Below are 23,910 nucleotides of genomic sequence, written 5' to 3'. Positions count from 1 at the left end.
CTTCCATATCGCCAATAGCTGGGAGGGTTTTGTTTGAGGTTTTCCAACATAAATTCTAAATTTTATCTAGAGATACATTTATAAAGCTCATTAAGAGGTTTCACATTTAGAACCTGAAGAAGGGAGACTCACAATCCCACAATAGATTAGTTTCCAACAGATCTAAAGCTGTATTTTCCATCTAGAAGATTTGGTATCATTAGGAGGTACCCTACAAAAACAATAAAACGTGTAGGGTCAGGGGAAACGACCCCCCCAGGGGCCTGTGTTCGCTGTCGGTCTGCTCCCACAGTGGGTTTCTCCACCTGAACAGCTAATAAAATTTCCTCACATCAGGATGAGGTTTCCAAATTTGTATTTTGTATACATAGCTGTGTTCTTTCTGATTCATTTAGCCTCATCAACAACAATAAAGATACTGAATCAGAACAAGCTGGCAATTTTGTTGATGAAACATGGGAGAGAGCGGACTCCAGCTGGCTCTTCGGCAGATACGTTGGCCAGTTGACAGGAATAAAACTGCAAGAAACCTGATGCAGAAAGCACACACGGCGAGAGGAGACGGACAGCAGAGGCAGGCAGGTAGGCAGGCGCTGCACAGCACCTGTTTGGTGGTTTTGGGTCCAAGACAGTGTCTTCTCTCCTCTGAACTGGCTCCGAGTAAGCCATTTTGTGCCAGCTTATCCTACCTCCTTTCAAACGCTTCCAACGTTCCTCGCAGGGGGCAGACATATGCAGTCCCAGGCTGCCATTTTAGTCTTTTCTGCTCACTTTTTGTTCTCGCTGCCTATTTCTGAAAGGTCGAGGAGAACCTGGGAATCCTGGTGCTTCAGCCACTTTCTCTAAGACAGTAAATATAAAAGTAAGGGAGGCAACAGCTTACTGAGTGGCTGCATGGTTGCACCCCCCATTGTACAGCTATTGAAGGCGCCTGCCTCTCAGATCACAGCTAAAAATGACAATGGAGCAATGTGTCCCCACGTGTTTGCCACTATCTCAGGGCACAGCTCCAATTTTATGGTTGCATTTTGTACACCTCCAGCTTATATAGTAGGGAAGGTGCCACACAGCTCAGACACTCAGCCCCATCAGCAGTCTAGACAAGACAGCGTGGAGCTCACACAGACTCGTTTACCCGCTCCAAACCCACAGGCACACGCAGAGCAGCCCCAGCACGGCTGCAGTTCCACCGCATGACATAGTCACAAAGTCACCCCCACGTTGGGACATATGACGATGCACTGCCTTGCACAGTGACAAGGCCGCAGCTGGGGCTGCTCACAGGGAGAAGGACCCATTCCCCAGCTGCTGCGCAGCTCCGGGAGCTTGGCAGATGCGGCTGGTCAGCATCTGGCTCCTAGGACCGAAGAGCCAGAGCACCATGGCATCCCCAGCTCATGAGTAAATCCATGTCCAGAGCCACACCACAAACAGTGAGCCATTTCTGTAGCCCAGTCTATTACCCTATAAGTCCAACTAAGTTGCTCAGCCTAAAACTTTTGCAGAGATTCTCCTGCTAGGTGCTCACAAAGTAACTCAGTAGATCTGAAATTGTTATTAGCATAATTCCTATATTTTCAGGACAAGCTATTCATGAGCAGAAGTTATTATTACCAGTATCTCTCACAGAAGAACTGGAGCTGTATTTCCTTCATGGGTCCTCGATGTCAGTCCTGACTGAGTATGACTTTAAAATAAACATTGTCTGAACACTTTAGTTTCCAATTAAGTCTAGTTCTAGCAACAGCTCTGCATTACTCCTCGTCAGAAATTGAAGCAAATGAGAGAAAAGTAGCCCTATCCCAATTGTGCTCACTGTTGTACAAGGCTTAGTACAAACTGATCTAGAATACTCCAGAACTTAAATCAATTTTGCAATGCCATCCAGTCCCTTGCTGGTTGATAGCCTGCTGTGCAATCCCTTATCTTCATACTGAGTCATTATCTTACTAGAAGGAAATCTGATGCATAGCAGAGTAAGACACTGCTGTAATAGCTGTATAGTATGTTTTTACTTGGTGGGGAGGAAATAATCCACTTGTCAGCCAAGTATTTGCTTCTGGGTTTAATTGTCCATCTACACACAAATTATTTTATATACTCTCCTGGACTTGGAAGTGCTCTTCCAATTTTCTGTCAAACATAGGATGCCCAACACAAGACACTTGTCCATAACTCTCCATGGCGGCTCTCCAATCAGCAAGTATCCAGGTCTTCTCACTTGCTGTGTCCAAAAGGGCACCTAAGAATCAAAGTCCATTTTTAAAGCTTTGCCCTCTATTAACAAATAAAGCTTCACAATTCTCAAACAAACAGATGAATGAATCTGGTTTATGGAAACAAAAACTCCAGCACAGAGAAAGCCATTCAGCTTTTTAAAGACTGTCTGCCATTACTAGACAGAGACGTAAGGATTTTTTAAAACTGAATTCAGTATCAAAGGCACATGTTCTACAGAAATGTCAGACATTTTTACTCATTTTTCTACCAGAGTTCTGTGATTAAAATAAACATTTACAGTATAAGATTTTTTTTCCCCTGCCTTTGAATACTTCTTGGATCTGAATCTTGGGTCTGAAAGATCTGTCTTTAAAGTAGAAATCTAGGGATATGGGGCAAATGTTGCTGCTAAGGCGTGTTCACGTTTTATTGCATGGTTGCAGACTTAACAGGAGATAATTCTTCTTGAAATTCAAGACATTGAAAGGTTAATTCAATCTTCTCAGTTCCATTTCCTTCCTTCTGTTCCTCTTCCCACACTTCCCTCCTCCCATCTGTAGACAGCTGAGCTATTTGAATTTTATGCAAGCTAGTATTCATCCAAAGGGAAAAATCATTCAATGTATGCATCAGACAAGCAAAAATTACAATATCACACACTTTCGTTTTTCACTTCCTGTTTGCTTTTCTCTGCATTCACCAGTTTGGGCTGTGGACGGACATGAACTCATGCCCTAAAGCTGGTTTCCCCTGAAAGGTTACCTTGAGACAAAGCTTGAATGGCCCCAACCCTTTGGAATCCCCATTCTTTGTGCTCACAAGGATCCATACTCGAGCTGTGCTGGTGCTTTTACCTTGGGTTGGGGAAAGGCTACAGTTCAAGTTAGCACAATTTGTCTGCTGCCAACACAATCGCCCTGTGCTGCTCCCATGTTATTTCATGGTGTGGTCGCTCACACTCAAAGTATACTAGCTCCAGAGGAGTCAGTTTGAGCCTACAGAGCTCAGGTTAACCCTGTTATGAAGACAGGGTCTTACTAAGACGGCAGCTGATTTCTGCACTTTATATGTATTTGCAAGAAAAATGCCAGAAGAGTAGTCATTGAGAATGCTCTATTTCAGTCAGGTTCTGAAGAGAGAGGTGTTCACTTCAGATGTTGCAAGAGAAAAGTAGTGTCTTTTGGTGTTTGGGGTTTTTTTAACATTTTAGAGAAGAAAACCAGCATTTAATATACTTACAGTTTTCATTTGACAGAAGTTAACAGATGTGGAACTTACTGATTACCACTTCCTTACATAACTGTTGACCTTGTACACAGTATGGAATACAATACCTATGTGTTTGGCATACTCTGTATACCTTACAAAATTGGAAAATGATTTTTGGAAAAGATGATGCATGAATCCCTTCAAGTAGAAATACAAGTTTTTGTTGTGGAAATTGCTCACAGGTATCAACTAGAAGAGATCCTTGGCTGCCTGGTCTGTTCCTCAGCCTTAAGCAGCTGAAAAAATTCAGAGTTTATCTTCTTCTCTGCAAAACATAAAACAAGCTGCCAAGAGGTCCCAGGCTATTGAAAGTGGGATGATTTAGCAACATAAAAAGAAGTGCTGGTTAGGCACCCATCAAAACTACATCCACAGCTCTGTGTCCCAAAAGTCCAGGGTACCATGCCCCCACATCTACCCCAACACAACGTGGATTGTACGACAGACCCACCTACTGTCCTTTTTCCTCCTAACAAAAGAAAACCTGAAGTTAACATCAAGTTAGTAGATCTCTGAGTTTTATTATTTAATCTTGGATTATGTTGGTTATCAATTTGCTGCATACTGAGTGTCACCATTTAATCTTCCTAACAGATGGTGATTTTCCTTCTGGTTTAAAGCAAAGAGAGTGAGAAGTCCAAGAGCGGATTGTTTCATTCCAGAGCAGACAGCTGCACGGAGAAGAGCCACATTTGAGCACACTCCCAATGCTCACCCAAGACTTCTGTCTTACTTTTTCCCTAAGAACTGCTGTTCTCAAGAGATGCTTCTGTCCAGAGACAGAAAAGAGAGATATTTTTTTTAAAAATAGACTTAATAAAGACTGAAGTCATGCTAAACTAGCATTTCTAGACCGGTATTTATCAAATGCTGTCATGTGCTCTATAGCATAGTAACTAATGTGACTAATACATCACATGCTTCTTTCCCCACCCTGTCTTTGGGAGAGAAGCATGTGTGTGGACATTTTGTAGTCATTTTTTTCCTTTAATAACGCACGCATGTATCACCGCATTTCGCTAGGAAAGGCCAGGCCGAAGCCAAGTACTTTATGCTGGAAGACACAACTTTTGGGTCAGTTCTCAAGAAAGTTCTGTTGCAAGAATCGCCATCTGGTTAAACTTTTAAAAATTCACCTCCATACCAAGTTTTATAAGACCAAAAAAAAGAGGGAGAGAGGAAATTTCCACTCCCACTAGCTTATGTTTTCTCTTTTTGCTCTTTGCTGCAACAGGACTCCTAGTACAGACTGCCTAAACTCCAGAGCTATTTGGAAAACACGAGGTTGGAAAAAATAGCCTAAGCAGATGGACTATCTACAACTAGCCTCTCTCCTCCTCTGTACGCACCTACCCTTAAGGCTCAATGGTCTCAAAAAGGAGAATGAAACACCTCACCAAACGACAAAACATACAGTAGAAGACAAGTATGGAGTATTTACCCACCAGGAGTGCAGTGTTACAGCAGACACCCTGCCAAAGAGAGATCGTTGCCTTCCTTACACCCCCAGGATTCATTGTCTCTTAGCCTGGGAACCTTTCTCTGTTCTCAAACATGGATATTTTTTTTGGCAGCAAGATGGAACAAAAGGCACAAAGAGAACTAAGAAAACCCTTTCAGTGAAGCTGTAGCCTGTTTTTTTCTGTTCCCCTAAGGTCAGGAAACCTAAGGATAGCTTATAACACGCCCAGTCCCACTACCTTTCTGAAAGGTGCTCAATGCTCACAGGGGCCTAAAGGAATTTGGGTGCTTGCAGATTCTAGCCCAGCTTTTGACCTTGAAAAAATTAATCACCTACCTTTAGCACCAAAAATACCACCACATTTTGAAAATGAAATCACTGTTATATTTCAGTGGGTGTGTTATTTCGAGACAGCACTAATGTGATTATAAAATCAGTTGTGTCAGCTTATTGGCTCAGCTACAGACACTGATCTGCTCAAGCGTCTGTTCCCCTAATGGGCTGCTCACGTTAGGGTGCTTTGTCCCTCCTCAGCGCCACTTAGAAATAGATGCAATCCGATTCCTACTATTACACCAAAGAAACCCCTTCTTCCCGCAGTTGCCCACCTAGGCTCCATGAAACTTGGCATTTCCAGAGCACCTCTTGTGCCAAACGTGAGCACAGCATCTCCCCAGCCCGTGAAGGCTCTAGTCTGTATTATATATGTCCCTGCAGCCCCAGCCCCGCTCAGGCTGGGTGCACTGCTTCCAAGTGACAGCAACCAAGGGAAAAAGCCGAGCGGCAGCAGGCTGCAAACCTCCCAGCCTCCCTCTTCAGACTCTCCTCCAAATTTTCCTTTGCAGTTGAGCTCCCTTTAAACATTTCCTCTCGCCTATTACTGCATCCTGGTAGCAATATTTGTTTTCCCCTGTTTCTCTGTGGGTGTCTGACAGACACTTTGGTGGCTCGTGGTGCCAGGGACGGTTTCACTCGTAGAGGTGTCAGTCCTGGCAGGTTTGACTCAGCCCTTCATCCTTTGGCAACAGGTTGAAATAAAATGCAAATGCCGTTGTATCTGAAGCAGCTTTTCAGACACAGCCAAACCAATATGGCTTTATGTCCTTCATGTGTATAGGATCTGTAGAGATCCTATAGTTTGCTTGCTCCGCTGGCTTGCTGGTCTTTCTCACTCCTGTATGCTGGATCATCCAGCTGCCTCCGTGCACTGCGAAGACCACTGAGGTTTACAGTCATCCCTAGACCAGGTAACTGCCACGTTGCCCTTACTGAAGGGGGTGACTAAATTCCTGCCATTAAAACTAAATAATTAAATCAAATAATTGCTTCACTGCTTGTATCAGCAAGAACATCCCAGTTGCCAGTGAAAGTAAAAGATATCTGAGTAAAATATCACCTACCCATCTTTCCGTCCCGTGACCAGCCTCATCTCAAGGCAGTGTGCAGTGCCCTCAGGCCAGACTCCATACTTTCCATATGGAAACTATACACAGCTGCCTGTCCTGCACAGAGCATGTAAGCATGAGGTTTGAATCCAGCGTGAGATGTCTTTGACCACAGTACCAAACCTACGGGCTACAGAAACTTGACAGACACTTTGCACAACGGTCAAGGTGTTCATTATGGAGGGAAGTAGCTACTGATTGGAACTGATGGTGAGAACACACAATTTCTCATCGTGATGTTACATGGACTAACCCAAACAACTCGCCCCGAACTGTTTTTAATACTAGGTCTGCCAATAAATATGGCAATTAAAAAAACAACCGTGCCCACCCTGTCTTGGCGTGTTTAGAAAACCCTGACTGCTGTGGATGTTAGGGACCGAGCCCGTCACTGTATGCAGCCAGCAGTGAGATTCCTCTGCTTCGCTGTCCTGAACACTTCGTCTGCTCTCTACATCTGAGAGAATTTGTGCCAGTCTAAAGGTTTAAGAGGTTTTGCCCTTGTAAGCTCTCTTCATAACAAGAATTCTAATTGTTACTTGTAAAAATGGACAAATATTTAAAACCTGAAACTCGTGACTGCCTGAATTCGTGAATCGTTCAGACTGTGATTTAAAGTCTTTTCTGATCTTCTGAATCTGGTGTCCAGCCTAACAGGTAAAGGTTAATGCTTTCTCTTTCAACAGGCACTAGCCTGTTCAGTGTCAAATCTCAGCTACAGCTTACACTGAACATTCACCCAGTGGCTGCCTTCCTGCCTATTCCCAGGGCTTTTCAGTCAAGAACACAGCTTTCTATTTTTGGCAAGTGGTTGGGCTAATGGGATGGAAGCAAGGAAGCCAAGTCCTGATGCTAAATATGACTGATATGCACAGACATTGATCTTGCATGGACAGTCAGTGCAGATGCACAGGTACCCGAGACAGCCTGCCCGCTGAGCTTTTAGCATGACAAAAACGTAGCTGTGCTGCTGCCAGGACAATCTTAGGTCCCGAAGCAGCACAGCCAGGTTTGCACAGCTCAGAGGGATCCAGACCATCTCCTTGGAGCTCCAGCTGAGCAGCGTTATGCAGGTTTTTCCTCCCCTATGGCACTCCATTCTCCTTTACCTCAAATTCCACTGACGTGCCTGCAGAGGAAGAGTGCTTTTAGACTGCTGTTTGCCAGCACGCAGCAACCCCTGCATTCGCTGAAGGAAAATGGGATGGACAAAGGGAAGAATCACTAGGTGGAAAGGAACCACTGTTTATGAATGCTGGTGAGTAAAAGTAATAATTTTTTCTGCATTTCATGGAATCATTTTTGTTGGAAAAGACCTTTCAGAACATCTAGTCCAACGGCAAACCTGTTCATTGTTTTAATTTAAACATACATTGGAAGAAGAGGTCCTTAAAACACATATAAACACATTAATTTCCTTTGTGCACCCATATGAGACTCAAACCCACTCTACCTAAGCCTATTATGCCAACAGAAGGATCCACAGCACCTTCCTGGGGCTCTCAATCAGCTATGAGACATCTGGCTCCCTGAACTAATTGTCCAGGCTCCCTTTACAGTCAGTACAGAAACCCGAACGCTCCTAGGGCACAATTAATTTCATCCCAAGTTAGTTGCCTCCCTATTGACTACCACGGAATCTCAACAAGTAATTCAGATGCAGACATCCAAAGTGACACAAGGAGAAACCCACACCAGCATCTAGGAGGATGCACAGAGCCCTTCTCTCCCAATCCTGAGGGCCTTGAAAGAGGATTCCCAAAGGTGTTTGTGCTGCAAAGCGGGAAGCATAGCTGGAGCTGTGTCACAGCCACAGGGATGTCCACAGCCCATGGGGGCAGCGGCTCTAGGAGGCAGCTGCAGGTAGCGCCCACCTCTAATGCAGAATGTGACTTGCAAACACCCCCAAGGGCTGTTCGCCATTTTAAAGTTGTTTTCCAAAATTACATGGCTCAGCACTGACAGTGCATTCTCCCTGCGAGCGAGTCGGGTGTGCTCCACGCCGTCGGGATGCGTGGAGCACAGGGAACGGCCACGCGAGCAGGACATGCCCACACGGCTTCGTGCAACGTGAAGGCAGGGAGGTCGGCCGTGGGCAGCTGCCTGCTCTGCCTTGCAGAACCATGTGCCGTCGGGCTCCGGGGGGCACCGGCAAGTGGGGTTGTAGCTACCAAAATGGGAGAGAATGAAAGATTCATTGTTTTTCCTTTCAGGACACATTCCAAGAAGCCAGCATGGTGCTCAGGCTGTGCTTATCGCAGATTTGGCCCTCGGCTGCGGCCATCGTACCAGGTCTGTGCTCAGAGCCCTCCCGAGCACGTGCTCCCACCAGCCGGGGCGGTGGGGCACGATCCCCCGGCGCCTCGCTAAACTCACCTAAAAACTCTCCACAAGCTGCAGCACCAGCCCTTAACTGAACCCCAAACCTCAGCATTGTGAAAGAAGGGCAAGAAGGGAAACCTAAATATTATTGTCCTGGTAAATGAGGAGAAAAGAAAAAAAAATAAAAAGTATTTTGGCAGTTTTCCATGTCAGTTTTCCCATTTCCCTCCCTCCTGCACTTTCTGCAGCAGCAATCTGTCCTTTCCCTAAACGCTGAGCAATCCCAGCACTAAACTAATCAATATTAATAGCGATGGGCTCGGGCGGGGGGAGGAGGAGAGGAGGGATTACCCTGACCTTTCTCAACTCACACCGCCTCAGACCGACACCAAGCAGCTGAGGAGAGAGCAGCAGACGGTAATGCCATGTGGTTTTAGTAGCTTTAATTTTTTTTTTTTTTTGCCTGTGAATATGTACTTCTGTTGCCTCAGTGCAGAAAGGAATGAAATTTGACTGTCTTCAGGAAGGAAAAAATTGAATTTTATCAGCCTTCTCCGGGCCAAACCTCGCTTTCATGGAAAACTCCACTGAAATCAGGGGAATAACGCCCAGGCTGGATTTGAACTTGAATTGCTATTAAAACCAGGAATTGGATTAGGGAAGTTTTGACAGGTGAAGTGTTGAATGCCAGTGTGCTTTGTGGATTTCTCTCATAACAGGGTATGATCAAACCCATTGAGCCTGCGACTGGGATATCGAGTGCGAGAACAAACAAAGGGCTGGGTGAACCAGTCCTCTATTGTTAAGCACAAGTGTCCACAGCAGCTCAACCAGATACGGGGGTAGGTACGCGCTCAGGACAGGGGGCTCAGAATTAAAGACAAATCCTGTGAATTAAACAGAAAATAATAATTGATGCTCTTTGTTCATATTGGATTCAGGGTTTATTGTAGACTTTCTGGTTAGCAGCATTCCTTAAAACAGAGGGTTATGTCAGAAGGCACCATGAATTATTGGCAATTAATGCATTGTCTTTTCTTTACTGACATATTCTTGTTTCCATGTGCAAAATATGGTTTTTAGAAATTTTGTCTAAAGAAATCAAGGTAAAAACGTATTTATGCCTTTCCTTTTTTGCTCTGTTAGAGCCAAGCCTTAGGGAGAGGTCCCAGTTTGGGGTGTTAGATTTGTGGGGTATTTGCAAATAAATGTTTTTATTTTTTTTATTATTTCTTCTGTTGAGCAGAAAATGCTTTGCAGATGGCTGATATCACAGCACCAGCTAACGAAGCCACGGGTGTGTTTTTCCTTTCTTTGTCAGGACCCATCATGTCCGACAAACCAGATTTTGCAGAAATTGAAACATTTGACAAGACCAAGCTGAAGAAGACAGAAACTAGAGAGAAAAATCCATTGCCCACTAAAGAAAGTAAGTGCTTATGAGGCTATTTGAACTACATGTAGCAAGGACACAATCTGTATTGCGGTTCATATGCAAAATGAATACTAATCATAGGATTACAGGCTCAAACTCATCCCTGACTTTAACTGGGGATAATACTAAGACTTGCACTCTTTGCTGCGCTTCCAAGGATACAAATAGTTGTACCTGATGATGCATTTTGTCTGAAAAAAATCCTTTCTGGTGGGATTGCTCTTGCTTACGCTAGAAGCAAGACCAGATTTTCTGCTGGTTGCAGGTAACGGGATCAAACTGTTGGTAATTACTGTGCTACTAGCCTCTGCGGAGGCACAGATGCACAGCAGAAGCCTTGCACACCCCTGGCAGGTCAGGCAGCATCCCCAGAAGGTGCCTGGGCTCTGAATTTGTGTTACCAGGCAGATGAGCTGCTGACCCCACTGGTACCTGCTGTCAGCCCTCACCAGGAGAGCTCCAGGCATATTCTCTGGGAATAAAGCAGAGAAACCCATCATCCTCCTCATCTAACAGGAGATCTTCCTTAGCAAAGCACCCTCGGGCTTTTCTCGTGGCAGGGTGTTCTCCCATATGCACACTGTGCACAGGCAGCCAGATGAGGGTTCTGATTCATATTCAGCTTGGGGTGTGAAAATGGCATTTCTCTGCATTTGGACCACCAGTGCCAGTGGTTTCCTTCTGAAGAGTGTCACTGACCACTTGGGATGTGTTGGTACTGATAGCTGTGGAGACACACTGTCCCCTGCCATAAGACACTTGGGGTTTCCCATTGTTTTTTCATTCCTACCAATGCTAAAGCTGTAAATACAAGTGGAGGCTCACACATCATGAACTGCAGCCAACTACCTACACAGACATGGGAACAGCTTGGCATTTCCAGGGTGGCCAAAGCAAGCAAGTGGGGACTCACCATCCCCTGCCCTTAAGAATTACCATAGAAATCTGTATCCTGCAGAACCATGATAATGTCTATTGACGATGGTTTTGTTTCCTCTGTTTTTCTGGCAGCTATCGAACAGGAAAAGCAAAGTGAAAGTACAGCCTGAGCGCAAAATTGAAGATGTGACCGCTGCTTCTTCAGTGGGGTTTTGGCTTCCGAGTTGGGTTGTTTTGTTTTGGTGTCCCGTCCCCCCCCACCTCATGTTTGTTGCCCATTTATTTAACAAACATTTGTTTATTTAATGTTCCCTAGGGAATGAGTTTGGTTTTGTTGAATGAGATACTCTGTGTTTGTATTCTTAAAACTGTAACTCCAAGTTCTGTATCAACCCCATTACTTGCCAAAAAACCCAAGCAATCTGCATAAAAATTGTTTTCCTAAACCTCACAATAAACAGGTTTCTTCTGATCAGCTGTCTTTGAGCCTTGCAGAAACAGGGTTTACACTGCAACTCTTACCAGCATCCTTCTCACTTTGCATTGCCACAGCGTCTCAAGAGCACAGCCAGGCTGGGGAGAGTCACCCGAGGCACCAGCAGCTCCCCCGGCCAGCAGGCAGCCTGCTCCATCAGCACGGATGGCTGGATCCTGTCCACTCCCACAGCTCCAGGCAGCACCAACCCCCCCACCCCTTTCTTCGCAATGGAGACTGCGTCCCCTTTCCCAGTCTTACTCAAAAGGGTGTTCTAGGGCAACTCTGAGGAGCAAATTTTGTACACTAGTAGCTCCTAAGCCTTTAAACCCCCAGCTCAGCAACAGGCACAGATAAGATGGGAAACCACTAGCCTGCTTCAGTCCCATCCAGCAGTTGGTTAGAGGTCTCAGAGTCAAGCTCCCACTTACAAATTCCATGAAAAGTTGATGATTGGGCAGAGCAAAGACTCAAATCAGCATCCCAGATGGGAGAAGGGCTGCAGCACCCTCTCCATAGTTGTTTTGCTCCCTCCAGCCTGCTGAGATCCAACCAACCTTGGGACAACCACAGCCGCAGCCTTTGGCCCACCTGATATCAAGCAACATAGAGATCTGGGAAGGTGTCAAGGGGAGGAGGAAAGAAATCTATTATTGCCCTGATTTTCTAGGATGAGAGACCTTCAGCAGCACAGGGGTGTAGGACACAAACCTTCAAAGCCAGCAAGGTCTCCTTAAATCTCCATTACTGGTGGTGCGATAACACCCCACTGGCCTGCGGGGGGCTTGGCAAAACCAGACCGGTACCAGCTCAGGGGACTCTCAATTACATGGTATCACATTGTCTATGAAATTCATTTGCAATCATATTAGAAAAGCAAGTGCTTACTCCAGAAAGATAGACTGCTGCCCCTGGAGCTTCAGTTTGATCCTACTTGTGCTGTGAAATAGGAATAACTGTGTACTTCAGCGGGGTTGCTCTGGGCTTATACTTGCGTAAGGCGAAGCAGAAACCAGCAACGAACGGTTGGGATGGTGTTTAGAAATCTCTCGTTTACTTCAGGGTTGCTCGACACTTGACACGTAATGCGAACAGCCAGAACCGCAATTAAACAATAGCAGTGGAGCCGCAAAACGGGTGACTTTTGGGGGCAATGAAAAGTAAACAGAGGTGACCAAGAGACAGGGGGAAAACAAGGGGAATACAGGACCAGTGTTTTCAGTTAGAGCTTCCTTAACGTCAGTGGTGTTCTGAGGGCCAAGACTGCTATTTGGATCAGGACTCACCAGTTCAACATTGCTGCTGTTTTCATGACCAAGTGTTTGTGCACATTCTCCTTTGAGGTCCTCATTCCCCTTGCACCTGACTAAGGGGGAGTTTAGGGCCTGCTGGATTTATTAATACTCATTTTCATGTAAAGGGTGAAGAATATGAAAGGTTGAGCGACAAAGAAAACAGTGCTATTTTCATAGTGACTCATGCCCTCACCCACGCACCACGCTGGGGTCAAAGAGCCCTTGACATTATTTAAATATCTACTTTGATGACAGTGCCTTCATGGAGAGAGCATTCAGAGAGCATCAACACCTGCTGGAAACTCATACAGCTAACACTGTTCAACCAGATTACCCATTACTTGTCCGCAGGATGACTGTTAAACACCGTATTGCACTCAGCAGGTAAGCCTGCAGACTAGACTCTCTCCTTGTTTTTGCCAGGAGACAGCACTTTGTTCCACGTGACCATCTCTCTCCTGCTCTGCCGGTTCAGAGCATCTGCCAATTCGCTCAGCACAATAAGCTGGAAATCACCAAAAAACCTCCTTGGCACAACTGAGCCAGGGGCTGGTGTCTGTGCCCCCAAGTTCCCCCAGAAACTCAAGGTCTGGGCTGTGCCCTCAGGGTGCACTTTGCAGGAAGAAGGGAAGGAAGGTCTGGCCAGAGCAAGAAAACAGAGAGATTCTCCTCTTGTGTTTGCCCAGACACAAAGGATCGGCAGTGTGGCTCTGAGGAGCAATGTGAGAGATCAGAGCACTGCCTCCAGCTCTGGAGAGATCAAATTTGTCCAAGGGCTTGGCTCAGAGCTGCTCCTGGTGCTCACTCTGCCCCCATGAAACCTCCTCCCGATTTAGCTGTTTGCATTTAAAGCCTGACAACATAAACCCCAAGTCTCAGCGCTTTTATTCCCCATCCCTGGATCTGATGGCAAAAGCTGTCGAGCTACAGCAGAGTTCACAGCACCTGCACACCAGGAAAAGCTCCTCGGGGTTAGAGGCTGGATATTCCCACCCTGCACCACACACACACCCCCCACCACCAACAGGGTGCCTTTACAGCAGGGTTTGGGGCTGCTTCTATCACCATTAGCAGCCAAGAAAGGCTTAGGGACATGTGGTGGCAGTACTCTGATTTGAGGAACGTCCCTCTCTGCTGTTGTGTGAAACCACTTCAGCCCAGGAACCGGATCATGAGATTAAAATGTGTCAAGAGCAGGGACAGGTCTGGCTCCCTGTTATCTTAATCAAAGAGCATCTCAGCCCTTATCTGCAGGGCAAGCTGGGGGCACAGACCAGGAAGCTGCTCATCATTTAAGGCCAAGACAGTGAATTTTCATCATTCCAATCATTATACTAAGGAAATATTTGCTCCTACCCTACCATTGGAAGTGAACTATGAGACAAGCCAAGCTAAACAATTTGCCCACACCTAGGAAACACCTTCTGGGTGTTAACCCGCTCCTGACCTCCACTCCCTGGAAGAGTATCCTCCAGCGCTGAGGCTCACGGGCAGCAACCCACTCCTGGAGCTGGGGTTCTTCCCCTGCCACTGTGATGGCAGGCAGCTAAGCTGCAGACAACTTCAGCAGCAAACTCAACCAGTCCCAGCTGGGAAACTTAAATATTTTTGCTAATTAGCAACAGCCCTTTACTGTTTGGCTCATTTACATAACGAGATGTTACCTTGCAACTCCTCCAAAGGAAAAACACCTTCCCTGCTAACACAGTTAGAGCAAAAAAAGAATTATCCTGTGAAGATAAACACATGTTTTCTGGGCATCACCATGAGGCAAATTATGCCCCCTGCGACCTAGGGTCAGGGCCAGCCCTCTTGTGATCCTGGCCAAGGCCACCTGCCCCTGTGAGTCACCTCTAGTTGCTCTGCACAGTCGCAGCGAGCCCTGGGTGAGCAGAGGAAATCTGCATTCCTGGCGTTACGATACAGAAATTAGTTGATGTCATAAATCTCGTTAGGCAGGCGTTTGGTAACAGGGGAAGCCAGGGAGGACAATCTCTGAACCTTCTCCTAAGAAAGAGTCATGTGTGTGTTGCGTCCCAGTTGGAGCCCCCCTGGAGATGCTCCCAACCCCGGCTCAGATACCGCAATCCGGGTCCCAGAGCACATGTGGGGTTATTTTCTAAATCTATTTGGGTATTCTCTCTTATTTGGGTTCTGACCCTGTGACTGCTGATGCATGATGCATCTCACAGTGAATCTTTAGGTCCAGCTCTGGAGGACAATCAGCTTTGGCCAGGGGGCTGGTTTCCCACAGCGTAAGCTGAGATGCCCACGCAAGGCCAAGGCTGGAGAAGTCTTGGCCTTGGGGAAACACCTTTGTGCGTTTCTGCTCTGCTGTTGGTTGTGCTCCTGACACAGCAGAGACCTCTCCTACTAAGTGAAGAACAGGCAAAGAAACAAAGGGGAGATGTGAGGGAACACAGGCTCAGCGGGATCAGGGGGCTGAGCTGCGGCCGCGTGGGAAGGAGGAGGTCAGGGGACCGGGAGCGCAGCCAAGGAGGTGCCCACGGCAGCAGAAACTCGAGGCAGAAGAAGCCAGGGTGGCCCTCGTGCCTCTGTCCAGCTTGCCCCTTGTTTTTTCCAAAAACGCAGGGTGAAAACAATAGCCTTTTAAAAAGCACTAACCTTCTGATGCCAAGCTGGGGGAGCCTCCCACACCGCAAACAAAGCCACTGTGTCCTCCTGGAGCTGGGGCACCCCGGCCACTCCACCTGCTCCCACCCAGCGGGTCTGTGGGTCCCTGGCGAGCTCCGGCCGTCCCAGCCTGCTCCTGGGCACCAAGACGTGTCCCAGCAGCCAAACCCGCTCAGCCTTGGACGTAAAACGCGGCGCAGGGACGGTTGGGGCTGAGCCAGTGTATGTGGGAGCAGGTGTGTGCGTGCGCGGGGGTGTTCCTCCAGCTCAAACCCAACGCCGCTCAAACTGACAGCAGGGTAAGCTCTCGTTTCATCTTCTGCGGCGGGGAACTGTGCCGGGGAAGGCGGCTGCGTGTGCTTTCAGTCTTGTCAGAAGAGCTGGCTTGGGAAGGAACAGTTGCTGGGGATGGTTCACGCACATCTTGTACGCTGTGCTGACAACAGCTCTTGACAACTCCTACCATCAACTGCAAATCTCCCAGTGCCTTGTGTTTGCCTCAAGGTCCAGCTCCAGAGCTCATTCAATCGATGGGGAATCAGGAAAATAAGGGAGCAAAAGGGGTTTTTAGCTGATGTGGTCAGAGACATATGAAAATGGCTCTTCTAGAGCTCCAGCAGTAGGCAGCGAATGAAAAGATTGAGATTTTTTCAAAATAAAACAACAATCTCAGGAATTTTAAACTGGTCTTGTGAATTTAGAGGCCAACTCAGTATTGAAATTTTTGGATTTGGCAAAGTTGCAACAAGCAGGGAGGAAAAAAATGATGTGTGACTCCAAGTGGGTGTTTTCAAACAGCATCTTGTTTGGGGAAAATAATCCTTCTTGGTCTGCTTTGTTTTCTTGTGATGATAGAAATAATTCTCCTCCTCAGAGGGAAGAATTGAGTTTTTCTTTTCCCATCTCACCATGGGAGCTACCCCAGGTCATGCCTGACCACAGCTGGTTCCTCTAACCCTGCAAGCACTGGAATCACCACCTCAAAGGATTAAAGAAACACATGTGGGTCCTATATCACTCATTTCATTTAGTGATGAAGAAATCAGCCATGAGATCATAGAATCATAGAATCTCCAGGTTGGAAAAGACCTTTAAGATTATCATTAACCCAGCACTGCTGATACCACCACTAACCTTCAGCTCCCGCGTCCACACATCACTTAAATACCCCCAGGGATGGTGACTCCCCCACCTCCCCGGGCAGCCCGTCCCAATGCCTGACAGCCCTTTCCGTGAAGACATTTTCCCTAATGTCCAATCTAAACCTCCTGTGGCACAACTTTAGGCCGTTCCCTCTTGTCCTATCGCTTGTCACTTGGGAGAAGAGACCAACACCCCCCTCTCTGCACCCTTCTTTCAGGGAGTTGTAGGGAGCGATCAGGTCTCCCCTCAGCCCCCTCTTCTCCAGGCTGACCCCCCCAGCTCCCTCAGCTGCTCCTCGCAGCAACTGTGCTCCAGACCCACAGCTCCGTTCCCTTCTCCAGACACGCTCCAGCCCCTCAGTGTTTTCCTGCAGTGAGGGGCGCAAAACTGACGCCAGGATTTGAGGTGAAGCCTCACCAGTGCCGGCACAGAGGGACAAACCCTGCCCTGGTCCTGCTGGCCACACTGTCCCTGATGCAGACCAGGATGCCGTTGGCCATCTTGGCCACCTGGGCACATGCCGGCTCGTGTTCAGCTACTGTCGACCAACGCTCCCAGGTCCTTTTCCGCCAGGCAGCTCTCCAGCCCCTTGTCCCCAAGCCTGTAGCGTTGAAGGAGGTTGTTGTAGTTGGCCGTGTGGAAGCTCGTACAGTTGGCCTTGGCCCATGGATCCAGCCTGTCCAGATCCCTCTGGAGAGCCTCCCTGCCCTCAGGCAGATCAACACTCCCACCCCACTTGGTGTGGTCTGCAAACTGACTGAGGGTTCGCTTGATCCCCTCCTTCAGATCACTGATAAAGATATTAACAAGAACTGGCCCCAGTGCCCTGGGGAACACCACTGTCTGCCAGTGGATACCTTGGCTGGAGGAAACACTTTTGGGGCTGAGCCCCAGGGCAGGGGATGGAGGCAGCAGGGATGCCCCGCGGGGGGCAGCATCGCTCCCAGGACCCTTCTCTCCAGGGAGCAGGAGTAGCAATAGCTAACAGCACTGTAATAGCTCTGTAATGGCTTTGTAGTAACCCCAGTCTCCCCACTGTTCCTCCTGACTTGTACCATTTATTTCTGTCCTGTCCAGGCTGCTATTTCAGTGGGACCTGGCCCTGGCCCAGACCTCACCTGGTACTGGCAAGGGTGGCAAGGAGTGAGGGCGTTTGGAGGGAGGAGCCATCAAACCACTTTTGTGCCAGCTGCAGTTCTCCCACGCTGGCAGACATCCCCAGTAACGCTAATGACTTTGGTGGCATTAATCCAGATTGAGATGAGGGCAGCTGAAATGATAACCCGGGCGCGGGAAGGCTGCGGGTGCCGCTGGGGAATTGCTCTTGCCCACGCAGTGCTCCCCACAGCTTGGTCATGTACCACAGGGATGCGTTTGCTCTGCTGAAGGCTTCAGAGCAGGGAAAATCCGGAGGAAACTGCTCCCAGCGTGAGAGAGTGGGGATTTGTCGTGACTGCAGGGTAAACACGGGCCTGCCCAGACACCCCCCAGCCGCGGGGCAGCCCCAGAGCAGCCCGGCACGGCACGGAACTCCCAGGGGTGTGCCACGACGCTTGGGTCTGTGCTGGCATCTCCTCTTCTAACGCACCCAGCTGAAAACCATTGCCTCCCTGTTTTAACATTCCTCCGGCACCATTTTCTTATCCTGCTGCTTTAACAATGCGCGATGCGCACGGCCGGGGCTCCAATTTAATTTGACGCCTCTTTTATTGTGTTTCAAAAATACCTGGGGAATTGGAAACGTGAGGACACCAGCATGGCTGTATCAGCTGCAGAAATCTGCCTCCCTCTTCACCACAGATAATTGAAGACTTTCAAACGGGAGCTGAGCATTGGCTCCTCACGGCGCTGACCCCAGCTTCATTTATTTTCCAGCTGTACGAAGCACTAATAAAGCTTTAACTTAGCTGCATTTCTAAACTTTGTGTCTGAAGTATTCAGTGGTGCATGGCCAAGGAGGAAATAGAAAAGGTTAGCCTAAAATAGCACTTGTATTCGGAATGGGCTAAACAATATGAATCCCAGAGCCACGCTCCAATGGCAGGGATGCCATTTCCCTCTGCAACGCTGGACCGGCAACACCCGTTGGTGACTTTGGTCTCTGCATCAGCGTGCACCAAGTCCCTTGGGAGGGGTCCTGCTTCAGCGGATGGTGCCACACTCAGATCCCTCGGAAAGGCAATTTATTGAGCCTTGAGATGAACTCCCCAGATGCTGCTACCTCCTGCATAAGCCAAGCAGGACCTGTAACAGCCCTAGGAGCAGGGCTGGGTGTCCCTGCAGACCCTCGGTGCTGCCAGCGCCCGGGACCAGCAGCACACACCTTGCCCCACGGTTACCGTACATCACCGATGCCGACCGCACCACGGGGATGTAAGCGAGGCACGCTGCCAGGGAGGGGAACCGGGCAGGATTTAGGAAACCTGCGCTCCAGGCCTGCTCTGGCCTCACCCCTTGAGCAAGTGTCGTCATCTCATTGCACTTTGGTTTCCGCACGTGTGGATTGGGAAGGGTGATACCGGCCGCCCCGGAGCGCAGACACCCGGGCAGCCTCTCTCCTGTCCGCACAGGCAGCAGAACCCTGAATAGGATCTCCGCTCTTTCACCATAGCTGTGTGCAGACAAGCTTTCCCATCCCTGAAAGGACATTTTGCTAAAATCCAGCTCCTCCTCACACCAAGCACAGCCAGATGAACCACAGAGCCACAATACGGATATCTTCTGTTATCCATACATCCTGGGATGTTATCCATACAGGGATGGGCCAGCCAACCTGAGCAGTGAGCATCAACAAACCCCTGGAGGTTGTTCCACTGGTGGGATCGCTCATGGATTTATCAGCTGCTGCTTGGGCTCCTCGGCTGGGGGGCACTGTGCAAGCCTGTCCCATCCAGACGTGTCCACCGGCCACCCAAGTGCCACTGGACATGGATGGGGACACGCGTGGCCGGGATGGGTGTGTGGTACGGGGACATCCCACAGGGGGGAGCCTTGTCACCAGCCTGTGGGGGACACTGCTAGGGGGTCGCTGCCATGGGGGACGCTGCCACGGGCATCCCCGCCAGCCTCTGCACCCTCATGCCACACCGTGCCGTTGTGTTTGATCCTGGCACTGTGGGTTGTGCTCCATTTCCGCCCTCTCTGAAGTAACGGATGCGAAATGCACTGTTTTCATCCTTGAAGGGACTGGGCAAAGCTCCCTCCAAATCTACCACGGTTCAGGTTGGAATGGGATCAAGGAAATCTGTTTTCAAAGGGTGTCACTGGGAAAAATTCATCCCACGGAGGGTCCTAACGGGTCTCTGTGCCTGGAGGATGCCGACAAGCTGGACTGGTGAGCCGGATCACCACCTTAGACCTTCTCATCGGGTCAGTTTTAAACCAAACACTAAAGGCTTAAAAATGGTTTAGCAAAGCCAGAGACCTTGCCATGAGCTGTCACCTCACTCTGAACTCAGGTAACACTGGAGATGTCCCCTCTCCCCTCAGAGATTAATAAATGCCTGGCATTGCCTTCATCCGCAGTCTGATTAAAGCCTATCTGTGAGCAAGACATCAATGCTCTGTTCCATTAAGAAATGGAAATACACGGCTTGACACCTGTGAAAGGGCAGGCAGGGCAAGAAGAGCTCCCTGGGAGGGGGAGAGAGGAACAAAGTGCCCGAGCTGCAGCAGGCACCATGGGGGGAGCGAGCCCCCAGCAGCGCAGGTTCCCCACCACCTTCTTGGGGCAAAGCAGGTGCCAAAAGCAAGTTTTCTTCTCGGGTCGTTTTTTTCCAGCAAGACTCAAAGTGCTTTTAAAGTTGCTCTTTGGCCCAGGATCCCCCAGAGGAAGCGTCAGCTTTCTGCCCCTGCCCAAAGAAATAAAAATGGGTTTTAAGAAAATATTCATGGCTCAAATCACTGTTTCCTTCTGAGAGCCTCAAAACCTCGCACACTCGGTGTGCCAGACACAGCCAGCACCTCCAGCTTGGAAACGAAGATCTTTGGGCTTAATCTGTTCCCCGTGACACACGGTGGATGGGGGACAGGAGGGGTGACAGAGCCACAGCCGGGAAAGGACAGCGCAAGGAACCATGCTGGGAAAGGCTGGGGAGCACTGCATGAGCCAGGTTGTAATCAGTTAATTTAACTGGAGTTTGGCCGGGAATGATTAAGAAGGAGGTGATAATTTTCCTTTGTATCAAGTGCCCAATCTCTTCCTGGACAGGCTTTTATGTGCTGAGGTGACACATTGCCAGGACAGAGATCTGTTCCCCTCATGCAGATGCCCAGGCAGTAACCTATCTGCTGCACTAACACCGTTTTGCATGACACTTCCTTTAAAGAAGGAGAGAAAAACAAACCCCTTGTCCCTACTTGGTGGGGCCGCTGTGTAAACAGCCCGGTGGGCTTTGAAGGACACACCTAAGGGAGGCAGGTGAGGTGAGGCTGATCAGGTCATGGAGCTGCCTCTCCCGGTGGCCGAGTCCTCTGCAGAGTCACTAAGATCTGAAGGCTGATCTAAACGTGGGTGTTTTACCCTGCCCTGCTTTTCGGGGCAGCTCGAGACGCCGAAGGAGCAAGTTCAGACCTGCCATTGCCCGCAAGCAGCTTGGTGTCCGTTTTGGATACTGTGGACATGGAGGCACAGTGGTCACTGGGATTGGGGAAACTCAGGCAGGACGGACAAACAGCCCTTTTCCAGGGGTAGGTGTTCAACGAGGAAAAGTTTTGCTCCACTGGACGGGCCAGGAGAGTTTGGGCTGGAGATGTGACCTGCCTCCCCAGCACAGAGGGGATGCAGCTGCCTGTGCCTCCACAGAGGGACGAGCCAGAGCTTTTATCGGGACATTTGACTCCGCAGGCTCATCTGCTCTTTGCCCCCATGCTGGGAGGGCCTTTGGGAGTCTGGAAATAGGTGAGGACAGGGAGACAGAGGCTTAGGAGGGGAGTGGGGAAGTCACTGGAGTGAGAAGATAGTGGGAAAGTACAGCTTTAAAACACGCGATGCAAAACCAGGGGGGAGGAAGGGGAAGAAATGCCCTTCAGCTGCTTACAAGTGAAATGTCCTGGGTTCTTCCCATCAGCAACATCCTGGCTCCGCTCCTGGGCCGAGGTTTCTGTCTTGAATGCTCGTGCGAGTTTCTGCTCCGGCAGGCGCAGCAGTGCCTGCAGACAATTTGGCCAGGGGGTGCAGCCCTCCTGGCCACACCAGCCGCTCAGCTCCACACCCCGGTGCCAGGGATGGCTGCTGGGATCCAAGGCTGGCAGCACCGCATGGCAATCTGCAGACCAGCAAGGGACTTTTCCCAGGTAAACAGGCACTGCTACTCGCAGGGCGAACACCCCCCACCAGCCGCTGCCCCCGAAAGCAGAGGAGCAGTCGATCAGGCTGGAGGGGTCCCAACCCATCCCCCCTTGCCATGGCAAGGCCATGCTTGCCTGACTCATTCCTGACCCACGGGCAAATTGAATCTCCCCCTTGAGCCCCTTGCTCTGCCTCTTGCCTTGCTCCTTCTTCTCTTCTCTATCCCAAACCCAACATCCTGCGCACACAGTCCCCAGAGCATCACAGAACTCATTTCTACAACGCCCATTAATGCTCTTCCCAAGTCACCTGGACAGCCCTTGCTGGGAAGTGTCCGTCTGTCCAGCTGGCTTGTGGCTGGAAAAAGCAGACTTTGGTTCCAAACTCCAATTTTTTGCTTCCTGAAACCAAAAGACATAAAGCCCAAATCGTGCAACCTGGAGCCTCCTGTGATACTGGGTTTTGGCATCCTGATGGTCCTGTATTCTATTCCAGGAGGCGCTTCCTTCAGCAGCAGAATCTCTTACCTTGGACTCGTTCCTGGCCTCTCTGACAAAGTTTGCTCCTTGCCCCATGGCGTCGGACATGAGGCTGTGTTGGGAATTGGAGTTAAAAGGCAGGGAAAGCGGTTGCATTGGTACAGCCGAGCGGGGACAAACTGCTGCGGGTGGCAGGAGACAGAAACTCCTTGAGATAATTTTGGCACCAGGAAATCACACCTAAACCACCACAGTTGGCCGTTTTAACCTTGCTTTCCATGAGCACCGGGCCACTTCTAACTATGTGCCAAAACAGGAATGGAGAGGACTAAGCCCTTGGGATAGGTGTGGCATAAAACTTGGTTTCAGTTTCACCTCCATCCTCAATTACCATTCATTAATCAAAACATATTCATTACAGAGGCAAGACTCCCACCAGCATCGCCGGGTGCAGGGCTGGGGTCCTGCTGGGAACCACCGAGGTCTGAGGGGACCGGGCAGCAGGCAGAGAGCAATGGGGACAGATTTTCCCCAATACAGGAAAGTTGGGAAGACTTAAAAAACCCCGAACAATTCCTGCATGGAGCAGAGCACGCAGGATTGTCCCACGGCTGCAGTCCTCCACGCTGGAGTATTTTGAAGCAAAGGGACGTGTCCCCTCTGCAGAACGGCTGGCTGCGCGCAGACCATGGATGTGGCATCACCCGCGGGGGCTTGGGCAGCTTCCCGGGGCGAGCGATGCGGGAGAGCACCATAAAACGCCCTCCACCTCGCCAGGGAGGGGCTGGCTTTCTAATTACCCAGGTGGATTTTTATTGTAACGCAGCCAGCAATGCAGGATTTGACGCTGAGGGTCTGAATGTGTCACCTGCCGAGGGCAATTTAGCAAGCGGTCGGCGCTTTATTTTCCTGTTGTCCACGGCCGTGGGGCTCGCTGACCCGACATGCCGAGAGCCCGGCCCTGCGGGACCCACCGCCCCGCAGTGTGTGGCGCTTAGGGAAACCCCTTTATCTCCTGTCTTCCTTCCCTTAAAACCCACATTCTGACATGAAGGGGGCTTTATGGGTGCACGGGGCTGTATTATTTTGACTACTGGCTGTATTGTTACAACTGTCTCTTGACTTGGGGTAGAAACCAAACTATTTTAGGATTTCTATCCTCCTGTGCAAAGCACTGGCTGTTGGGTCACGGAGCAAGAAAACATGCAACAAAGCATCAGCATTTTATCAGTAAAGCCAAGAGGCTCAGGCTGACAGTCAGGACACCAAACAGCCTGGCCTGCAACAGCGCGGGGAGCCAGCACAAACCCCCATGGTACCACCGCGCCGGGCGGCTGACGGCTCACTCTGAGGTCCGGGGCTGCCCAGATCAGCTGACACTTCGTTTTCGGCATAACCAGGTAAATTCAACAGAATTTGCCTTTCAGATTTCTTTTTTCCCATCCAAGACCAAAGCAAAAGCAAGTTTCTAGGCAGTGGGAAAGCCAAAGAAAAATCCCTTCATCATCATTTCACAGATGGGTCCCACAGCTCGCGTGACCCAGGCTGCGACTGGCGGGCTC

The 23,910-nt window shown here is 49.3% G+C and overlaps 1 protein-coding gene across 1 annotated transcript; it reads left to right on the top strand.

Annotated features, from left to right (window-relative positions):
* Positions 1–10,047: 10,047 nt before the first annotated feature.
* TMSB4X (thymosin beta 4, X-linked) lies at positions 10,048–11,202 on the top strand. Its single transcript, XM_010150435.1, has 2 exons — positions 10,048–10,147; positions 11,165–11,202. Exons 1-2 carry the CDS (start codon positions 10,048–10,050, stop codon positions 11,200–11,202), a joined length of 138 nt encoding a protein of 45 aa, XP_010148737.1.
* Positions 11,203–23,910: the final 12,708 nt, after the last annotated feature.

Source organism: Eurypyga helias, unplaced genomic scaffold, assembly GCF_000690775.1.
Source record: "Eurypyga helias isolate BGI_N326 unplaced genomic scaffold, ASM69077v1 scaffold1404, whole genome shotgun sequence".
NCBI lineage: Eukaryota > Metazoa > Chordata > Aves > Eurypygiformes > Eurypygidae > Eurypyga > Eurypyga helias.
The sequence above is the reverse complement of the archived record's forward strand: the minus strand, read 5'-3'. Positions and strand labels throughout refer to the sequence as shown.

What these genes read in the sequence shown, in the direction of transcription:
- TMSB4X (XM_010150435.1), top strand. Translation starts at nt 10,048, where the DNA reads ATGTCCGACAAACCAGATTTTGCAGAAATTGAAACATTTGACAAGACC. An exon ending in TCCATTGCCCACTAAAGAAA is followed by an intron (nt 10,148 to 11,164) that starts GTAAGTGCTTAT and finishes TTTTTCTGGCAG; the next exon opens with CTATCGAACAGGAAAAGCAA.